Source organism: Sus scrofa, chromosome 1 (genome assembly GCF_000003025.6).
Source record: "Sus scrofa isolate TJ Tabasco breed Duroc chromosome 1, Sscrofa11.1, whole genome shotgun sequence".
In the NCBI taxonomy this organism is placed as follows: Eukaryota; Metazoa; Chordata; class Mammalia; order Artiodactyla; family Suidae; genus Sus; species Sus scrofa.
Window position 1 is genome coordinate 221,627,428 of NC_010443.5, and position 22,960 is coordinate 221,650,387.

The window sequence follows — 22,960 nt, forward strand, 5'->3', positions numbered from 1 at the left end:
ATTTTTATTTATTTATTTTTTTTGCTATTTCTTGGGCCACTCCTGTGGCATATGGAGGTTCCTAGGCTAGGGGTCGAATCAGAGCTGTAGCCACTGGCCTACGCCAGAGCCACAGCAACGCGGGATCCGAGCCGCGTCTGCAACCTACACCACAGCTCACTGCAACGCCGGATCGTTAACCCGCTGAGCAAGGGCAGGGACCGAACCCGCAACCTCATGGTTCCTAGTCGGATTCGTTAACCACTGCGCCACGATGGGAACTCCAAAAATGACTTTAAATAGGAATGTTAAAATATTTATTCAGAGATTAGCCATATATTGGAGGTCCCTTCCTAAAATCCGGACATAAAAACCACCAAGAAAAATTCCATATGACGGCAAATGACCAATGGAACATAATTTAAGTAAAACTGGAAGATACATTTCCTTTTAAACACATATCTAAATTGTGCTCCTTTTTGAAGGCTTTAAAAACAAAATTCAAGTGTCAAAAATACTGAGATTGCTTTAGAGAAGTAAACTTTTTTTTGCCTTTTATAGAATAAAGATGTTTAGAATAGAGAGTTTAATAGAACTCTTTCTAAAGTTTTTGATAATCTGTTACTGCATATCATTGATGTTTCTAGATATCGAATTTCCATCCTTGGCGGATCAGAGGCCTCTTATTTTTAGGTAAAACTGAAATAAATGAAAACGTTTTGCCTTCCAAAAACCAGTTTTTACAAGCTAGTTAACATGAAGTGCTCTTTAAAGTTAGGGCTAGTGCCTGCAGCTGTCAGGAGACCACACCTGCACTGGCTATATGCACCACTTTGTTGGCCTCAGAAGATGTAAACAGCATTTCACTGTGCCTAGGTATCCTGGGGCTACCTCCAAAATCAAACTACAGAGGAACTGGAGTTTCCATGTGTGAGCCAGAGGGCTCTTTTTTTGCACAGTTACTTACAACATTTTCAAGGGTCAGTAAAAATAATTTTTTTCATCCTTAACATTAACTCCCTAATTTGCATGTGCTCTCGTGCTAGATATTGTGCTGAAAAAGTTAATCAGACACAGTCCATTGCTGCCTCCAAGGCAATACTATCTGATGCAAAAGTTAAGGATCATTATTATTATAGTAATAATAATTATAGTAATAATTACTATAGTAAAAATTATGATAGCAATAATATAATTATTTTAGTGACAGTAATAATAAAAATCATAATATTACAGCAAGGACTTATTAAGTGCTTATTATGTTCTAGGCCCTGTGCTAAGCAATTTACACATATTAGGTCTTTTTTTTTTTGTGTCTTTTTAGGGTCACACCCATGGCATATGGAGGTTTTCAGGCTAGGGGTCGAATCAGAGCTATAGCTGCCAGCCTACTCCACAACCACAGCAATGCCAGATCCAAGCCACATCTGTGACCTACACCACAGCTCACAGCAACACCAGATCCTTAACCCACTAAGTGAGCCCAGGGATAGAACCTGGGTCCTCACGATACTAGTCAGATTTGTTTCTGATGAGCCACAATGGGAACTCTGCATATTAGCTCTGTGAATATGATCTTCAGTCTAGGAAGCAGGTAGCATTGTGTCTACGTTCCCGATGCAGAAACTGAGCTTTAGAGAGGGTAAGTGCTAGTCCAGGGCCAATGGGTAGTCACTGGTAGAGGTGGGAAACAAAGTTTCAAAGCCTGAGATGCTGCAACTCAAGAGTCAAGTACACAAACATTTCTAAGATACCTGTGTGACATGCACATTTCCTTGAAGTAGAGAAGCAGCAAATTCTACTGGAATTACTCTATGTAACTTCATTTGTTGGGACCAGAAGGCTTAGTGGAAGGTGGTATTTTAGGAGGAATATATAACGGACTTTCCTTACCACCAGAAGGTGTTTAGGCATATTAAAAGGAGAACTAAGTGCTTCCTTCGAGGACTGCCCCATGACATTTCCTACCTGCTTTTCTGTCTTTTGTCCTGTGCTTTTCGCATTTCTTCTCCTCTTAGAGTCAATGAGTCGACAGCATGATTTCAGCACTGCCTTTGTTCAAAGACATGGACTGCAACTCAGTAGGAATATAGAACTACCATGGGCCACACATGTGCAAGACTTTCCTGCCAGTCAGGGGACCAGAGGTGAGGAGTGTGGAAGAACAGAACATAGAAAATTAAATATACTTACATCTATGTGTGTGTGGATAAAATTCATTTTAAGTGTCAAAAGCTTTGAAGCTTATTTATTTATTTATTTTGCTACACCCATGGCATGTGGAAGTTCCCAGACCAGGGATTGAACTCAAGCTGTCGCAGTTGCAATCTGCGCCACATGGATCCTTAACCTGGTGCACCACAAGGGAACTTCCAAGTTTATTTGTTTTAATTGGGCAATTTTACCTGCTCCCTCTTGTACATTCGGGTAAGTTCCTAAATGGAAGTCTGATTAGTCTTTTAATGCCTCATAAATAAAAAAGCAAATCATAGAATGATGTGCTGGAAGGGACTCCAGAGATCTAAAGTGTTTCATGGAATAGTAATGTCCTTAATCTCTTAATAGGTGTTTTGGAAACGGGCCCTGCAGTCAAAATTTGGAAATACTGGGTTAAAGTGAAATAAGTTTCTTTCTTGTGGAACCTCTCGGAGTCTTTAATATGCTAATGTGCTTTGTGAAGCTACAAGAGTTTGGATCAAGTATGAAGTGTTTCAAGACTTACTTGACCCCAGATTCTCTTTTTCAGAAATGCTGGTCTCGCAGAGCCAGCTAGCGTGTCTCTACATGAAGATGGCAGCGGACACCTTTTTGAGAACAAGGAAATCCCAGCGGAAGGAAGGATCTATCAGTTGCTCCTGTTTCATGCCAAGAATTCTAAGTGAGAAGCCTTCCCCTAGAGGCTCAGAGAAGTCTGGAAGGCATCTGTAGGTGAACAGGGCTGCCCTTCATTGTGACCCATGGTGCAGAGAAGCTCTGAACTCAGCGCAAAGGGGTGACCAGCCCCTTAAAATCAGGAGAACGGGAGTTCTTGTCGTGGCTCAGTGGTTAACGAACTCGGCTAGCATCCATGAGGATGCGGGTCAGATCCCTGGCCTTGCTCAGTGGGTTAAGGATCTGGCATTGCCAAGAGCTGTGGTGTAGAAGTGAGATGCGGCTCAGATCCCTTGTTGCTGTGGCTGTGGTGTAGGCCGATGGCTACAGCTCTGATTGGATCCCTAGCCTGGGAACCTCTGTATGCCTTGGCCACGGCCCTAAAAAACCAAAAAAAAAAAAAAAAAAAAAAAAAAAAAATCAGGAAAATGTATTTATCCATGACCTAGCCCACTGGGGGCACAGGAAGGGGGGGAGGGGATTGTCACCAGCTGTAGTCACAAAGCTTGTCTGAGTCCCTTTCCCTAAGCAAAAGGGCTGTGTGAGTTTATGTAGGGAAATGCCAGTTAAAAAAAAGAGTTAAACTGATTTTAAAAAGTTAAAGGTCTTTTCTGCAGGACCTTTCAGGGGTTTCAGAAAATGAGGTAATGTGAAAATGTACATTGTGACAACTCCAAGAATGGCATAGAGCATGCAGAATTTTGTTGTTGTTGTTGTTCTTTTTAGGACTGTGCCATGGCATTTGGAAGTTCCCAGGATAGGGGTCAAATCAGAGCTGTAGCCATTGGCCTTCACCATAGCCACAGCAACGCCAAATCCGAGGTGCGTCTCGCTCCATAGCTCTATGCCGGATCCTTAACCTGCTGAGTGAGGCCAGGGATAGAACCTGCATCCTCATGGATATCAGTCAGATTTGTTTCCTCTGAGCAACGACAGGAACTTCAGAACATGCAGAATCATGAAATACTTGCCTGTGCAGCATTTGGGAGGCACTTGTGTTCTGAGGAAAACCCTTGGGGAAACACTGATCTAATCCGACCTTCTCATTTTACCAGAGAGCAACTATGGTCAGGCATTTTTTACCTGTGGGGCCCTGTCAGGTTCCTTTCTTCATCACTGTTACACACTTGTTGGAATTAACTTGATCAAAATTGGGGGGCAGCTTTGAAGAGATCTCTTTTATTCATAAACCCCTTTTGTATGTTTCAAGGGCAAATTACACTATATATTTTGAGTTTCCATGGTAAAGAACCAGAATAATGAAACTAAACCTTATATAATATCACCTTTACCTAAAGATCTTTACATACAAAGATAGAAACTGTAGTTCTTACTATACAGGACATTAATAATAATGACAAATACTATACTGATGGCCATAATATGACCATCTAACATTTATCAAATGCCTTTCTGTTTGTCAGACACCTTAGTAATACTTTTATCTTCCCAGCAGTTTATGTGGTTGGGGTTATAATAACCCCCATTTCACAGTGATGAAGAGGGTAAGACATTATTCCACGGCCACATGCAGCTGGAGGAGAGAAGGTATATGGAAATATTCCTTATGAGTGACACAAAGTGCTATATGAATTCTGAGAAAAATAAAATTTTCAAAAGACTTGATCAGTGAAAGTGTTAACTATGGTTTGGTTACCCATTTCACCTCTCTCTGGGGACCAGCACCCCCGACTTTGGAGGAACTGTTTTCGTTTTCACTGTGGGGTTCCTGCTATGTGGTTGGGTGCACCGCCTCCAACTGGACCAATCAGAGTCTTTGGAAATTTGGGGATTAGAACCAAGGGACAAAGCTTTCTTCTTGGCTGGTAAAGCTGTAAAATCTTGTCTGTCATGTGCCTGACTTGTCCTCAGCTCTGAGGATGGAGCTAGGCTGTGGTAGGAGAGAATGATGGTGATGTACAGAGAGGCAAGTCCTGGAAGTGGAGAGGTGGAGTCCTGGAGACCTTCAGGTTAAGGCTTGGAGGCTACGTCCTTTTCTTCTTTACTGTGACAGAGGACTTGTCACCTTCTCTTCTGGGAATGATACCATCTTTCCTCGAAGTGTTATTAGAATGTGATTTTAAAAATCCTGCACTCCAGCGTTCATTGCAGCACTGTCTATGATAGTCAAGATATGGAAGCAACCTCAATGTCCATCAACAGAAGATTGGATAAAGACGATGTGGTATATATATTACAATGGAATATTACTCAGCTATAAAAAAGAATGAAATAATGCTATTTGCCGCAACATGGATAAACCTAGAAATTACAATACTAAATCAGTCAAAGACAAATAGTATATGAGATCACTAAATGCGGAATCTAATAAAAATGATACAAAAGAACTTACAAAACAGAAACAGATTCAAGGATTTTGAAAACAAACTTATGGTTAGTGAAGGGGACACGTGGAAGGGAGGGATAAATTAGGGGGGTGGGATTGAAACACACATACTACTATATATAGGTAACAAGGACCTACTGTATAGCACAGGGAAATCTACTTAATACTGTGTAATGACATATATGGGAAAATAATCTGAAAAGGAATGTATGTATGTGTATATATTTAACGGATTTACTTTGCTGTACACCTGAAATTAATACAACTTTGTAAGTCAACTACAATAAAATTAAAAAAGGGGTTCCCATTGTGGTGCAGTGGAAACAAATCTGACTAGGATCCATGAGGATTGCAGGTTTGATCCCTGGCCTTGCTAAGTGGGTCGGGGATTCAGCATTGCCATGAGCTGTGGTGTAGGTTGCAGAGGCGACTTGGATCCCACGTTGTTGTGGCTGTGGTGTGGGCTGGCAGCTGTAGCTCACATTCGACCGCTGGCCTGGGAACTTCCATATGTCGTAGGTGGGGCCCTAAAAAGGAAAGAAATAAAAAAATAAAAAAACCCACACCACAGAGAAATGCACAGGTTCTGAGACATGTTAATATTCTATTTGATGCTGAGACAAGGCTTGCTCAACCATAATGTCAAGAACTTTGCAGGGGAATGGACTCTTGGGGGCCTGAAAATAGAGTAGAACTAAAACAATAACAACACGTACACACGTTAAAAACATTGCTGTTTGAGAAAAGCTAAAATGTCTCAACTGGATTCAGTTGATGATCTCACACTTTAATGATGTAAATAGAAAGGGGAAGCATCATATAAGAATGTGGACTGAATGCAAGTGCATCTTGGCCACTTCCTTCAACCTCATAGAAAGCCTCCTTTTTCTCATCCTTAAAATGGGAATGATATGAATGCCATTCCTACTTCTTTTAGCTGTTTTGATGCTCCAAAGAGAAAACAGATGCAAAGCCTTTTATCAACTGCAAAAATGCATATAAGTGTGAGCTATTAGTCAGTCATTTTATGACTATCACTTCATAACCCTGCAGCAAGTCAACATTAGTCTCAGAAAGTGCACACTGTTTGGAGGGGAAGCAGCAGGAGATTTTAGTGACTTTAGTTGGTGCAAAAATGCTTTGGGAGTCAAAGGAGACAGAAGCAAAAATAAGAATTATTTCTTACCTTTTGGGGCTTTATCCTTTTAGCCTGTTCTCTCTTCACACCTATTTTCTATGGGGAATTTCTTGATTTGGGAATTTTGGTGGACTTTACAGAGAGATGAGAATGCATGTGAAAGGACCAAGCCCAGTTCCTGGTTCTCTGTCCTTGTTTAATTCGGGTTTGTCCATTCATTCCTGGTATAAAGGGCTTTGCCTTCCTCCAAGTGAAAGCGATGAATCCTGGTAGGAGCCAGTGTGGACAAGTTCAGTGTAGGATAGCCTGGTTCCAAGCAGGAGCTGGACTAGGGAGGGTGAGAAGGGCAAGCAGAATAAGGAAATACTTCTCTGTGCGTCTGTGTTGCTGCTGCCGTTTTAACTACCACGACAAACAAGCCAAACAAACAAACAAAAAAGTTTTCATCCGGAGACGTGTGCTGCCTTCAGAGAGTTGGGGAAAAGTGTGGATGGCTGGGTGGGTCCCGCTGGATTGAAGGGCCTGACAGTGTGTGATTCCCTGCAACAAATGGTCATGGTGGGGTGTGTGTCCACACACACAGACACACTCGCAGTGCCCAGCCTCCAATTTCAGCGCTGGCAGAAGATAACAATTCTCAGCTCGCCTTTCCAGGGTTATTTTTGGCCGGGGCTGTTCCCTGATGGCAAAAGGTTTCAGCCCCCACCCAATTCCCTCCCCTGTCCTTGTTCAAAAGAGAAACTGGTGCGTGTAAACCGCTCATTTCCAGGGAGGCTAGGAGGCCGGGCTGCGGGAGGGAAGGGAGAGGGACTGCGGGTGCGGGCGAGGACCCCCCAATCCTGCTCTAGCTCTCAACACCCCCAGTCTGTTTTCTAGCGGAGGGTGTGCCTGGGAGAGAAGCTATCGCCGAGGAAGGCTCGGGCCAGGCGCGCGAGGAGGCGCCCCTGGGGTCGGGGTAGCTGGCTCTGAGAAGGGGACACTCTGAAAGTGAGTCCAGCTCAGGGAAGAAACTGCGGCACCTCTGGCGCTTCGGACTGAGAGGAAGTTGGGCGGGAGCAAACTTTCTTGGAAGGTAGAGGCCGAACTCTGCCCGGGCAGCTAGGGGCCGCGTGCGGAGGGAGGAGCGGTCGGCGCGGCGGGAGGGCGCGGGGCGCCGCGCGGCGGCGGAGGGGGCCGCGGCGCGAGGCGGAGCCCGGGCGTGCGGCCAGGCTGGTGGGGGCCCCGGTGGCCTGCAGATTCCCTCCGGCTCCCGGAGCCGCGGCAGGACCGGCCAGGAGGCGCCATGGAAGGGAGCCCCATCCCAGTGCTGACGGTGCCCACGGCGCCCTACGAAGACCAGCGGCCGGCCGGCGGCGGGGGGCTGCGGCGGCCCACCGGACTCTTCGAGGGCCAGCGCAACTACCTGCCCAACTTCATCCAGAGCGTGCTGTCGTCCATCGACCTGCGCGACCGCCAGGGCTGCACCATGGTGGTGGGCAGCGACGGCAGGTACTTCAGCAGGACGGCCACAGAGATCGTGGTGCAGATGGCCGCGGCCAACGGGGTGAGTGACCCGGCCTCCCCTCGAGTCTGCCTTGCCCCCTTCTCGCCCTGCCGGCCCCCAGCCGACCTCCCTTCCTCAACCCCGCTCTCGGGCTCGCCGCTCCCCCAGGTCTTCTCTGCCCGCGTCCCGCCACCGCCGCTCCCCGCAGCCTCCCCAGCGCGCCCCGCACACCCGGGATAGATCGTGTCCGCCGCCCCGAAAGGCCTTAGGAGTTCCGCGACCCTCTTTGTGCCCCGCCGGGCATCCTGAACCTGCCGCAGCTCCCTGAATCTCCCTGGACTATGCGCACGTCCCACACCTGCTCGCGGTTCTTTTCGTCTTTCTCCTCGCCAGCTCTTTACAAATACTTGCTCTTACCGCTTGCCCTACCCTCCCGCTACCAACATAGTTTTTACCCCCCCTTGTAGCCTATTTGCAATCATCTTCTTCCACCCTAAATCTTGGCTCCGCTAAATTTCAACACACACACACACACACGCACACACACCCCAGTGTTGATCCCTGACATTTTTGGCAAGCGTGGACCCTGAAAGTTTTTAATATTATTGGGTCGTTAACCTCGTGGAGTTATTTCGAGATTAATTTGATTAGGGAAGGGATGGGGCGGGAATCAGCGTGAAGCTCTGCAGCCTGGGCTTTCAGGTCCCAGGAGGGGAGGCACATCTCTTAAATGGTCAGAAACGAGATTTGCAATGCCTTTCTTTAAGCAGTTCCCAACTTCTCTCCAAGATGCCCTTTGGCAGTTGATAGTATTTTGTGCCTCTTCACCTTTGCAGTTTTCATCCTCATTTCCTCTCCCTTCTCCCAAGACCTTTGCAGTCTTCTTTCGGGATATGATTCTCAGACCTTGGGTTTTTCCTCCCTCCTTTCTGCCTATCGTACAACTGGACCGACCTTTTGGTATGTCCCCCTTCCCTGGTTTCCTCCTTTCCAAAGCCAGCAACATCTCAAGAGGGACACCTAACTTCAGGGATTCCTGAAATCTCTGTGGGAAACATTGTCTAAAATAGGACTTTCAGCCTTGTTAATGTCTTCAGAACCACACACATAGAACTTTTAAGTGAAACCTCTGCAGATGTATAAATGGGTGTGAACATTTAAAAAAGTGAAACCAAACAATTATCCAGCTTTTGAATTCCCTCCCTCTATTCCAACCCTCTCCTTTTTTATTTGCTCATTTTTTGTTTAAAAAAAAAAAAAAGCTTGGAGGTTGTCTATTTTGTCACATTTACCTGCTGTAATTCCCCTTTGTCAGTGTTTCAGGGATGGGGGAAGAGGATCCCCTTTTTGCTTTTGTGGGTTTTTTTTTTTTTTTTGCTTTGTTTTGTTTTAATAACCCAAAAGCAGTGGGGAGAAAAAGAGCCCTCGGAAGAATGGGGGTGGAGTGGGAATGGAGAGGGTGAGTTGGGTGGCAGATTGTTGATATCCACCCCCAGCAGATGCTGCTGCTGGAGATATGGGACCATTTCTCTGGCTTCTCATTTGGGATTTGATGAAAGTTGGCTTGAATCAGGGGTTTGTGGAGAGGCTGACAAATGGTTTTTACTCTTGTCTGACAAAGCCCTTGCCTTGGAATGATGGAGAGTGATGAATCTTGGGGCAGCTTTCGTACTCTTTCCTGGGCCAGTTTTTCCAAGGAATGAGAGAGACATAGCCTGTCCAGTGTTTATTGTGGGTCAGGATATTTGTGAAGCTATAGTCATTGATTTGCATGAGCAAATTATTATTATTATTATGCTTTGTTATTTCTTGGCACACTTTATGCTAAGGACTCTTCAACCTCTTCAATGTGTCTTCTCTGATAAACACATTTTATCAACTTTAAGAGTGGAGTTTATTTCGGGAGATAGGTAGCATATGTTAATATAGGCTTAAAATAGAGTCAAATTTAATGTAGCAGTTGTCATGAAGGACAGACTGATACATTAAAGTCCACATAGAAGCACCATCTCTTAAATAATCTTCAAGTACTGCTTCTAAGATGGGTGGGCATGGTGGAAAGGGATGGTTGCCTTTTATCAAAATCTCAAACAGCCAGTTTTTTTTTTTTACCAATCTTTTCCTCATTTTGTTCTCTTTCTTGGGAACTTTTGTTAAAACAAAGTGAATACTCAGAAGGCTGGCTTCAGGAACAAGGAAGGTGGTTTAAAGGGACCACTGTAAGTGAAATTGGTCTTGCAAATTGATGGGGATGCACTAGTCTCTTAACTTGGCCTGCTGATTATACGCAGGAACTTCAATTCAGAATGCTCTGGCCTTTTTTGGATTTCCCACTGGATATTCATAAACAGGCTAGAAAAGTAGTAGAAAATAGAATTTATTCTCTTTGAACTGACTTGAATCTGACCAGGTGGGCTGCATTCTCTCTTTCTCTGTCTGAAATTCTTGGTTTTGATTGAAAAAGTTAATTTTATAAAGCAATTTTTTCTATGCTTTTTTTTTTTAAACTGGTCTGGTTGCTCCTAGTTGCTCTTTGATTATATAATTGCTGGAGAAGAACAGAATTTTGGAATTTCTGAAATGATAAACTATGCTATTAATGTTTTAATATCTCATAAAGCTTGGAATAGATTCTTACACAAAAAGTGGTACAATTTGAGATTAAAATTTTTTTTCTTAGAAAGAAATTTTCAAGCTTTCACAAAAAATGGAGCGAATAGATTAATGACATCCATATGTCCATACCTTAGATTGCTGACATTTTTCTATATTTGTTTCATCTTTTTGAGGGAATAAAAAAGTAAGTTTAAAGAAAATGACATTTTACCCCTAAGTTTTTCAGTATGGATCTCTAAAAAATAAGAACATTTTCCTTGGTAGTTATAATGTCGTTAACATCCCCCCCAAAATAAGAAAATATTTCTTTATATCATTTATTACCCTGTCCACATTCAGATTTCTTCAATTATTCTGAAATGGCTCTTATACCTAATTTGTTTAAACAAGTTTCTTCTAATCAAGGAACACATTACATTTGTCTTTTTTAACCTAGAAAGAACTCCCCCCCTTTATTTTTATTTTGTTAATTAAATTGACCTGTTGAAGAGACTAGGTTGGTTGGTTGTCCTATAGAATGTCTCCTCCACCCCTTTTCTGGAATTTTCTGATTACTTCTTAATGGTGTACTTTACTTTTTCCTTCTGTTTCCTATTTGTGTGAGTGTGCGTGTGTGTGTGTGTGTGTACTAGAAATTACTCTAAAGGGTTAATTAGATTCAGGTTCAACTTTTTTTTTTTTTTTGCCTCACCTGCAGCATGTGGAAGTTCATAGGCCAGGGATTGAAGCTGTGCCACAGCAGTAACCAGAGCTACAGCAGTAATGATGCTGGGTCCATAATCTGCTGCACCACCAGGAAGCTCCTCAACTTTTTTTTTACAAGATTATTTAATAGGTGATGGTGTGTATTCAGTTGCATGATGCAAAGAAACATCTATGGTTGTACCATCATTCATGATGCTAAGATGATTACAGAGCTGTGGTGCTATTATTTGTTACTTTTCCCTTGGGGACTAGGCAGTAGCCTATGGAGTGAACTTTGTGAATATTAAGTTCCTAATAATTCACAGTTCCTGCTGTAGCCCAGGGGCACAGATTCAACCTCCCCCATTAAAAAAAAATCAGTTCCTTATCAACCTTTACTCCATTGTTTTAGCATCCATTAATGATACTGGCTTGAGGTGATTATTTCATGAGGGGTTTCAAAATGATGCTTTTTAAATTATCTAATTCCATCTACATGTTCTTGGTGACATTTTTCTGTAAACTGGACATTTTCCTCACTACGAGGCTTTTTGATTATCCTGTAATATAGTTCCATTCGGAAAGGCAGAATATATGTTTATTTCTCTGTCTTTTTTTAAAAATCATTTTTGAAAATGTTATTAAAGTATAGTTGATTTATAATGTGTTAATTTCTGCCATACAGCAGCAATTAGGTTATTTATATATAATATATATATATACACACACACACATTCTTCTTCATATTCTTTTCCATTATGGTTTATCACAGGATATTGAATATAGTTCCCTGTGCTATTCAGTAGGACCTTGTTCATTATCCATTCTGTGTATAATAGTTTGCATCTCTTAATCATAAACTCCCAATCCATCCCTTCCCTCCCCCTACCTCCCTTGGTCTCTGTCTTTTTTAATTACCAATTTTCAGTGTAAGAATTTACTGAAATAGCCACCTCCCTTGATGACACATGAATTTTGTTTTGCCTTCACTTTTTTGAATATCGCTATGATTTCTTGTACTTTTATATATTAGGTGAATATATTAGTGAGGAATAAAAAGATACTTTTACCTTTTTTTAGTAGTTTTTATGGGGCTATGTGAATTTATCTAAAAAAATCCCCAGAAGTATTTTAATTCTCCTTTAAAGATACAAACTGTGTCATGCTATACAGAGCAAGAGAAAAATAACTCCTAAGTACAAAGAGGAAATAGTGTTATTTAAATGAACTGTGATTAAACTTCGTAACTAATTGATTTTTTAAATCCTATTTCTATTTCCTCCTCAGGGCTTTAGATCCTCTATGTATCAATTTATTCTAATGTCTTAAAGAGAGGAAAAGCCACATGCATCACAATGGCTACAGGAATGCCTTTGCCTTCTCTGGGTGGTTCCATCTGTGGTTAAGGGCATCTCTTTTTCTTCCTCCTCTTTGTTTTAATTTTCTTTTTAGCCCTAAACTACCTTTAATGTTGGACAGATGATGGCACTATGTCTGCCTCAAGAAGCTACAGACTTTTTCTAAAGTCTTCTTTCTGTAAAACGATGTTGCATGTCAGCACTGTCTAATAGGACTTACTTTGATGATAGAAATGCTTTGTAATCTCTATAATCTGCATTTTTCCTAGCCAACTAGGGCACATGACTATTGAATACTTGAAAAATTCACATTTTAGTTCATTTGATTGATTGATTGATTGATCGTCTTTTTAGGGCTGTACCTGCAGCATATGGAGGTTCCCAGGCTAGGGGTCGAATTGGAGCTGTAGCCGCCGGGATCTGAGCTGCATCTGTGACCTACACCACAGCTCACGGCAATGCCGGATCCTTAACCCACTGAATGAGGCCAGGGATGGAACCCATGTCCTTGTGGATACTAGTCAGGTTCATTAACCTCTGAGCCATGATGGGACCTCCATGTTTCAGTTCATTTTAATTAATTAAGATTTAAACTTAAATAGCCACAGGTGATTAGTAGCTACCATACTGGATGGCATGATTCTATAATTTAGCATTTAAAATGTGTGTGTGTGTGTCTGTGTGTGTTTTAATAGAGCCAGACTGTTCAAACCAAAAGAAACTATATGTTATATAATCGTAGGTCACAAAATACTACAAGTATGTAATTGGCAAACCCATACCAGAGTTCTTCATGTGACCACCACATTCTCTTTTGACTTTAGCCCAGGAAGCAATGAGGTATGGTAGAAAAAGCTTTGTACCAGCAGCTGGGGGGCTTGCCTTCTTTTTCTGGGTCTGCCATACAAGTTGTAGTGCAAATGCTTTAGCCTCTTGAAATACCTAGAAACCACTTGTTTTCTCATCTATAAGTTGGATATGACAGCATCACTGAATTATTCTGAGAATCAAATGAAGCATTGAGTATGAAAGCATTTTGTAACATCTGCAGCACTAAGAAATGCCAGGGGGTATTATTATGGTCAACTGAATACATCTCTGATAATAATGATTTGACTGTGTGTATGGACTAAAACAACTTAGAGCTCTGGTACAGGTTTTAGCCAAGAGAAAATCCATTTGTTGACTAGCCATGCACTGTAATGGCCATATGATGAGAAGCATTAGTCATAATAAAATTGGCCTACAGTGCAGCTTACAGAATTCAAGAGCTTCTCCATGCCTTATGATATCTTTTAGAGGTGGACAGTAAGGTTAAATGATAGGAGGAAAGCCCAGTCAGTGAGGAACTCGAGTGTGCCCTCTGGATAGATGCTGGCACTGCTCGTTTCTGATTCCAGCAGGTTACAAAGAGGTGTTGGTTTCCAAAGAATGAGAATACACTTGCCTTGGCACTTATGAGAAATATCTGGGGAACAAATTTTGGTTTGGTCCCAAAATCAAGGAACATATATTTAGAAGAGAAGCAGAGTGGAATTAGGTGGTGAGTGGTAAGTAGAGAGGAAAGGAGAAGGAAGCACGAGAGAGGAACACATGCTTCAACACATGAGGCTGCTTTCCTGGAATGGATCTGGAAATCTGGGCATGGCTAGCTCCAGGTCCTGTCTCTGGAAGGGAAAAATAACCAGGTAGTGATTGCTTTCTATGCAGAATAGATGAATGGAATGGGCTACAATGGCCTAGACATTAGAAAGGGCTAGTTTATAATACATCAGAAGACTCTAAAGAGACTTCCATAACTTTATCTTGCTTCCTTTCCCAAATTCTCATCCCTGAATTATGGAAAATGGAAATCTATTATATGATAATAGCGAATTTTAGGGTGCCCTTGATTCCATCCATTTCCCTTTTTGCTTCAGTTCATTCTTGACTCGCTTACCCTTAAGTCTTCATTCACTTTTTTTTATGGGGAAGTAAAAGGAGTGGGAGAGATTTTGAGAACAGCTGGGCCCTCCCAGTTGCTGGGGTGGGTTATTTTAAGCTTTGTTTAATGTGTCCAGGGACCCAGATGGCATTTTTAGCTAAGCTGCTTTATTAAATCTTGTGATAAAGCATAATGATGTTTATTGAAAAGACAGATACACATCAGCAACATTATGTCTGAAACTTGCCCTAAGAATTTTCTATAAAACATCTGTTCCTTTTTTGAACTCTGGAAGTTTGCTAGTTTCTGCAGAGCCTTGAGGAATAAAAGTTGGAACCTATTTGGGGGGAATCTAAGCAGAGGTATTGGCTTCACCTAACCTTAACCTTCATCTTTTGGGCCCTGGCCACTCTTCTGTTAGACGATAGTGACATCACTGCAAGCTGTAATAGGATTTGAATAGGATTATTTGGGAATAATAGGAAGTAAATGAAAGGGTCTAAATTTCCCAGGGATTTTTAAATTGAAGGTAGAAAGCTAGGGGCTGCAGTGTCCTTTGTTAGCCTACAGCCTTGACAGCTAATTGCAAACACTCAAGATTTGGCCAGTGTGCCTTTACTGTTTATACTTGCATAGCCAAAGGGAAAGTTTTAGGTTCTTTCATCTGACTTGACCCTCATTAGTTATGAATAAGAGGATATGTAGAATATACACAAGACTTGTTAAAATCCACATTTTCTGAGCCTTTAAATATCTTTCATCTCCTACGTGGCTAATGACGTCAAATTTTGCAGTCATGCTTCTATTTGTATGAAGAAAAAAAATTTTAGGAACATTCAATCCCCAAAGAAATTCTTTTTCTTGGCATAAGGTCACAGAAAATTTTATTTCCTTTTCCAAGTCCCTACTAATAGGTGTTTTGTATAAATAGAATAATTATTGCCTTTTTTTTTTCTAATGAGTCCAGTTTTGTAGATAGGGATATCTAGCTACATTTAGGTGTTTTTAATAAAAAAGTGAAAAGAATTTGAAATCATGGAACCACAGTTTATTCTGCTGGACCCAAGACCCCACAATATTCTGGGAGGAGGGTTTTAACAATCTACCATGTATGAAAAGCTTTTTCAAATCAATATGAAAATTCAAACAGTTTAAAAGAAATACTGTCAACAACCTACCACAAATGCATGAAAAGGTGATCAGCTTCATTAATAACCAAAGAAATGCAAATAAAAACAATCCATTAATTGAAAAGAAAAAAAGGAAAATACTCAGAGCTGGTGTAGGTGCTGGAAAATTGTCATGTCTTTACACTGCTGGTGAGGGTTAAATTGGTACAACTTTTTGGTCAGGCAGTTTGGCAGTATACATCTAAATTAAAAGAATACTTGTCCAATAATCTAGGAATCCCTCAGTCTAAGACTCTATGCTCTAAAGTTTCTAATATAAATGTGGAAACACTTATATACAAGAACACTCACAGCAGCATTTTGCTAGAGAAAAACTTGGAAACCATTTGTATGTTCAGCCATAGAGAACAGGTTCATAATTTATGATACAACCTCACCAGGAATGCATGAATATCCATAAATAATGGAGCTAAGTCTATACGTGACATGAGAAAGAGGTGGATGAGAGTCGGTTAAGAAACAAAGCAGTTAATAGAAGATCATGTGTAACACGATCCCACTTTTGTGTTTATAATTAGTCATCGAAAGTAGGGTTGGAAGCACATGGTTCAAACAGTTAACAGTGAATATATATCTGGGTACGTGGGTATGTATGATGGTGGGGGAAATCACCTTTCTACTTCATGTACTTGGCTTTGTTAAGTAATCACGCACGTATGTACACATGGCTTTCATAATTAAACACATCACTGCAGAGTGGTGGAGGACAAACGAGAAGCTCTGAATTTGCATCATGGTACTACCGTGTGCAACATGTATGACAGTGGTGAAAGTCACCTATTTTTCTGGGGTTTGTTTCCTCTTTTATAAAAATAGGAAAAGTTATAGTATTTGCCTCTCATATCCTCCAGAGCTTTGGGGACTACTGAATGAGGTAATGGATTATTATCAATTATTTTATTGATTCACAGAACACTATTATTACCAAACCGTTTTCCTCTGGTCAAAATAATAGAAGGACATGTGCACATCTGCTGTTCATTCTCACCTTACTGATGGAAGGTGCCTGCCCAGTGGTGATCACAGTTGCTTTCGTAGAGGTTCCTCTTGGCATCTGGCATTCCTGCACACTGCTGGCTATGGCTTGGGTGGCGGCTGCTCAAGTCACGATCCTCTCCCAGCACATACGTGCACACACACACACACACACACACACACACTCATGCACATACAAATACATGTGTACACACAGCCTGTCACGGTATTTGAGGTGGTAGCAGCTGCTCTGGCACAGACTTTAACTCAACATAAGGGACTTTTTATTATTTTTTTTTTTTTTGCATGGTCTCTGCATTGTTTTCTGTTATTAATCAGACAAGTCAATGCTGTGCTTTTCAACCTTAAACCTTTCTGAGGCTTAGGCTGTGTCAAGAGCAGACCCACCCGCTCTACCCAAATCATTGCCTCCAACTGAGGCCAGATCTTAATCTGCTCATTTCATGAAGATTTTCAAGCCTAATGGACTGGGCCATGTGAGAGATTACCGAGAGGAACAGACCACGCAGAGGCTAAGGGACTCCACGCTCATCTGCCGAGTAGTATGAAAATGCACAGCTGCAAGCTCTAGCGATGCTTTAAAGTATTTTGTCAGGCTGTTTGTCAGGGTGCCTGTTCCTGCAGCCTTGCTGAATGTTTGGTTAGAAGGCATAATCTTTTTTTGGACAGGCTCTCCCAAATGTAAAGTGACAGATGCTAATGTGGAATATAATACAGAAGACCCAGCTTTGCTGTCATAAATAACAGTAAATTGTTTAATCTTGCTGAGTTGTAAATCTATGATTGCCAGAGGTCTTTAGTTCACTGGAACATAGTATAAGGGATGGAAGCACTTAGCAAATGGGCAGTAATTATTTCCCAACCAAACAGATACTGGTCTGATGGAATTTATTTAAAGATCCATACATATGTATTTTAATTGATTGTGACAACTACTCAGAGAAACACATAGCTAAAAAGAGAGACTGAGATTTTTCTGGGACAATATAGACACCTATATAGGAATATGTGTATGAATATATACATTCCATCTATAAAGGTGCCAAAGATACTGAATTTTTTCTTTTGGGTAAATATATATATGTATGTGTGTGTGTGTGTGTGTGTGTGTGTGTGTATATATATTCATATATATTTTTTCTGTTTACCTATAAAGGTACCAGATGGAAAATGTTCTTAAACATTTAGGTAGTTAAGCAACATATGTGTCTGCTCATGTGCACAGGACACCCCCCTGCCGAAGACAGATCTTCCCTTGATATATTCAAAAAGAGAGTAGAAGCAGAGTCCCAGATGTCAGAAGTATTTGAAGACAGCACAGAGTTGAAGGAGATGACTGAGTGTTCCCTAATGACCTATGTTTCTACGATAATAAGTAGAACTTGTGTTGGAGTTGGATGGACCAATAGTAAGAAATATAAGCAGTATAAATCCTACTCTTCCAGGCAGGAGTGGACCTTGCGTGAATAGTGTCTGCTGTGAGCTCAGCAATGTGGGTAAGTTAGCAGCCTGCATGGGACATACCAGTGGACAGTGCAAGTCAGAGGCAAACATGGGGCAATGAGAGAAGATCTGGGCTATGATAAAGTCACAGACATGGTCCTGTCACTCCTCACCATGGACTTCAGCCGTTTCCTAGAGAGCAGGTTTGGTGGTTAAAGAAAGAAGACATTGCGCTTATATAGGCACTTTGCAACTAATTTTCTATTTAAATAGTGGCAAGCTACCTTCAGTTTAACTTATGTCGTGATGTGGGTTTAGTCCTTAAGCATTTTTTAGTTTTGCGTATAAAAACTTAGGTAAAAGAATACTTTTATATTGGTCAATAAACCATTGTCCATTTAAGTAATGAAAGTCCATACAAACACTAAAATCGTGCTGTGGAAAGATGGTTAGTAGCATGGAAAGGCAGACTCCAGGGAAGGACTCTGATATATTACATGAAAGATGTCGACCACACAACAATCTTTTTTTGTAAAAGTATATAAATACGTAAATGAAACAGATGGAGAGAGAGAGATACATTGCAACACACAGACAATGGGTAGACACCAGAATGTTTATAATGATCATTTTTAGGTTTACAGATGATTTTCATTTTCTTGTTTGTATATACTTACTAAATATCTTATGTATATGTCATATATATGATACAGTAATTAGAAAACCACTGCAGGTTAGTAAAACAAATTCATTCAATTACTATGTATTAGAAATTCATAATTAAGAATTAAGAAATGACACCAGCAAAGAAGGCAAGGGAAACATGTTGAGAATTTATTGAGTACCACACACTGAACTAGACCTTGGCTATGTTCCTTTTTCTCACCTTCCATCTTTTAGTTAACTAAATCAAGATACAGAGGATTGAGGATCTTGTCCAAAGTCACATAGCTGATAGGTGGCCAGTCCGTTTTGCCTCCTTTCCCATTGGATACCAAAATCTCAGCTTATCTCAGGGCATTCAGCACTGCCTTCTTGATCCAGATAGATCTAATAGTTTTTATTCTGGTATGCAGTTGGGTTGGTCACCTCAAAAATGGCAGTAGACATAGCCCTTTCTTGCTTCTGTGAGTCAGGTTCTGTATCTGAAAGTAAAGATTTCAGTATTTTTCAAGACAGATAACACCTAATAGACATCAGAAACATGAGTTCCAATTTCATCACCCCCATTTTGCACCCAAGGAGTGCTAGATTGCAGGATCCTCTCAATGAGATCTTGACAAGTGGGGGGCTGATTGAGGAACAGAACTGGGGCCAAACTTCTAGATGCCTGCGACTTTTCTGCACCTGTTCAGATGTTAGGAACTGAATGTGAAATCCATCTTGGTTTGGTTCAAATGTGCTCTCACCTCTCACCTTCCAGCCCCTGAGTGTGTATGTACAGACCTCCAGGGGAACAGGCAGCTGAGGGTGAGCTCGGTCACTCCCATTTGGTCTCCATGTAACAGAGCATATAACTGTACAATTATCCACGTGCAAACGGAGAGGTCCCTTGATGTTTGGATAACCACATGCATGTCTTGAGTTTGTTATTTCTCAAAATTCCACTTGGCTCTCTCCTGCTGACTCATGTACGGCCCTGGTCAAGGGCTGGCATGCCTCTCTGACAGCTGGGGCTGAGAGACTGAAGCCCGGCCATCCATGGCAGCTTGGCTCTGGGCTTTCTTCATGATTTTTGTTTTATGCTTAATGGAGGAGACAAGAAACAGGCATCTTTGTATATATGACTTCCCATGTGCTTCGTAGGTGGATGTGGCCGTGGCTGTGTGGTCCTGTACAGCACTTTCTCTGCGAACCATCAAGGAAGTTTCTGTTTAGTGCCCTCTTCACTCTCCCTGATTCACTTTGGGAATTACAGGGATGTGACGCAGTGAGCAGGGGATATTGAAGCATGTCATGCTTACTTCTTTTCTCTCTATGGGGCCCTTTCTTTTTTAAACAACTTATTTAAAATCTAAAATCAAGTCATAAAGGAGGGATCTTCTTTAAGGGAATTCACATATGAACACAATCCTGCTTTCATTGGTCTTGGGTTACTGGAGGGGAATTATTTGAAATCAAAATTCTGTGTCTACTCAGAGATTCTAGCCTCGGGGTTTCAGTTGTATATTGCTGTACTCTAGGACTTTACTCTGAGCTAATTAGAAACTGAACTCATGCAAAATCTAATTTAGAAGAGTAGTTATTAGTGTTCTGAAAAGAGGGAGCCATCAGAAATAAAGTCATCAAAAAGTTCATTGTATGTGGCACGTGATGTTAAGAATGGATGTACTGAGAGAAAGCTTCATGAAATCAGGTTTCCTCTTTCTTGGGACACTGGTATGTGGCATGTAGGGGTGAAGATCGATTCTTGGGGCACTTGCTATGCCCATTCATGGGTGGAGTACACAGTGATACAATCGAGGTGAGGTTTATCGCTTATATCTGGAATATAATATACAGCACAAAGGAACCTTTCCACAGAAAAGAAAATCATGGACTTAGAAAATAGACTTGTGGTTGCCAAGGGGGAAGGGGAGGGAGTGGGAGGGACTGGGAACTTGGAGTAAAGAGAGCAGAATCTTGCCTTCGGGATGGATTAGCGATGGGATCCTGCTGTGTAGCACTGGGAATTCTGTCTAGTCAATTATGATGGAACATGTAATGTGAGAAAAAAGAATGTATACATGTAAGTGTAACTGGGTCACCATGCTGTACAGTAGAAAAAATATATATATATAAATAAAAGATAAAAAAAAAAGAGTTGGTGGAGGGCACTGGCATCCAGTTAAAAGAATAGACTCAGAGATTATAAGTAACCGCACTGAGGGAAATGATGCACACAGCTCCCTGCAACATCCTCCCTTTCCCAAGCATTTAGAAGTCATGGCTGATGGGAGTTTCCATTGTGGATCACTGAGTTAAGAACCCAACAAAATGTCCATGAGGATGCTGGTTCTTCCCTGGCCTCGCTCAGTGGGTTAAGGATCCGGGGCTGCCACAAGCTATGGCATAGGTCTCAGAAGTGGCTCAGATCTGATGTTACTGTGGCTGTGGTGTAGACTGGCAGCTGTGGCTCCAATTCAACCCCTAGCCCCTTTGTGTAGCCCAAAAAAGACAAAAAAAAAAAAAAAAAAAGGCTGAGTGGGAACAAGTTCATAATGGGTGTGTGTATCTGTGTATCTCAGAAAGTGTGTGTCTCACCTATGTGTCTTTAGCCACCAGTGTGACAGTGTTCTCCTGGCTACCTGTGGATGCTGGGTGTGTATCTGTGTGCCTTCTCTGTGTGTAAGTGGCAGCAGATGAAGATCTACCTTGCCCCCTTTCCTGGTGGGACTTGAAGGACGTGTTCCTCAGTGGCAGTTAAGCCCACCCAGGTTGGTGCACCTTCTGCCAGACCAGGTGGGGTTCCCTCCTCCAGCCAAAGATAGACCATGGGAACGACAGTCCTCCAGTGTCCCTTGGGGAGGGTCAGAGAAGGGGCAGCAGAGTGCCATGGCTCAGACCTCCCCAGGCTGCGGTCTGGGTTTCACTCCAGGATAAAAGTCAGATGCTGTCTGCTCCAGTGCTGTAAACAAAACCAAATCCAATTATGTAATCAGACTATCTTTTCCTTGCAAGGTAGTGGTCTGCTTAAAGTACCCCTAAGACTTTTTCAGAAAGTGGAAGTGGTAATTTAAGGGAATGAATTTTGCATTTGGCCGGAGGGGAGGCTATTGGGGGAAGGCAATAGCATGATTTGAGTCACGTTGAATTTCACAAAGAGTTTATATAATCTCATTTTAAGTGAATTTTCCTGACTCCAAACTCTCTGGTCTTTGCAGATGAAGAACCAAGCCTCAGAGAAGCAACATGATTCAACTTGGGTCAGGGGTACAGCCAACACTCATAACTAGATCTTTTAACTTTAGATTGGCTGCTTTTTCTTTACACCACAGGGCCTTCTGAAAGTTATATTTCTTGGATGAATACTAGATCTTGAAAGTCCTAGCTTTCCGGATGACATTTGCCTTGGGCTAACTGGGAGAGGGAGAGTTCACAGAAGAGGAGAAAAGGGACACACACACAAGGTGATGTGTACACAGAGGCAGAGATGAGTGAGAGTGAGGGTTGGTCTCTGCTGTGGGCAGATGGGCAGACGGAGCCCTCAGCGGGGGCTGTAGCCAGGTCAGCCTTGATGAGTGGAGGTCCACATTGCTGAGTCCATGCTTGACCTCCCTGCTTGCTGCTGTGGCCACTTCATTCACAAGCCCTTTGGGTGGCTGGGGAAAGAGGCTGACGGTATTAACAGGACTCGTCAGCCAACCTACTTGATTATCCTCCTCTGCCAATGTCCCCTTTGGTGACCACTCCCACGGGACATGAATTTTCTCGTGATTTCCCATGTCTGACCTTGAAGCCTCATCTCTCACCCCCCTGTATCTCCTCCAGCACTTCTTGCCTCTCAGAAGTCCCTCAACTAGAGTTACATGCAGTGGCCAGCACTGCCTCATTTTTTTTTTTTTGGTATTGGTGGGTTAATGAGCAGGTCCACCCAGGTAAAATTTTCAGATAACTAGAATTTCTGTTATTCTCTGGTTGTAGCCAAAATGCTTCAGGTTGGAATTTTGTCCAAGCGTCTTTTCCCTCTCAAATCTTAAACACAGTATACGTTATCTTTTCAAAAAATAATTCAAGTTTAAGAAGACAAAAATGTATGTATAATCTCTCCTGTTTTAATAAACTCTGCGTATTGATTTCTGTATTTTTCTAAGTGCTAGGCCCAAAGTATACATAAGTACACTGCTGTAATAGCATACAAGTTACTTAAAGTTCTGCATTTCTGACTTAGCATTAAAGCATTGTCTTTGTTCCTTCTCTACTACTTAAGAAAATATAAGTTGTTATAGCAG

The 22,960-nt window shown here is 41.9% G+C and overlaps 1 protein-coding gene across 1 annotated transcript in view; it reads left to right on the plus strand.

Moving 5' to 3' along the window:
• The window catches only part of PGM5 (phosphoglucomutase 5), a 203,249-nt gene continuing 187,377 nt past the window's right edge, over window positions 7,089–22,960 (plus strand). Inside the window, exon 1 of the mRNA XM_003121933.6 lies at window positions 7,089–7,878. Within this exon, the coding sequence (XP_003121981.4) occupies window positions 7,618–7,878 (261 nt within the window). The 5' untranslated portion in view covers window positions 7,089–7,617. The remainder of the gene's footprint in view (window positions 7,879–22,960) is intronic.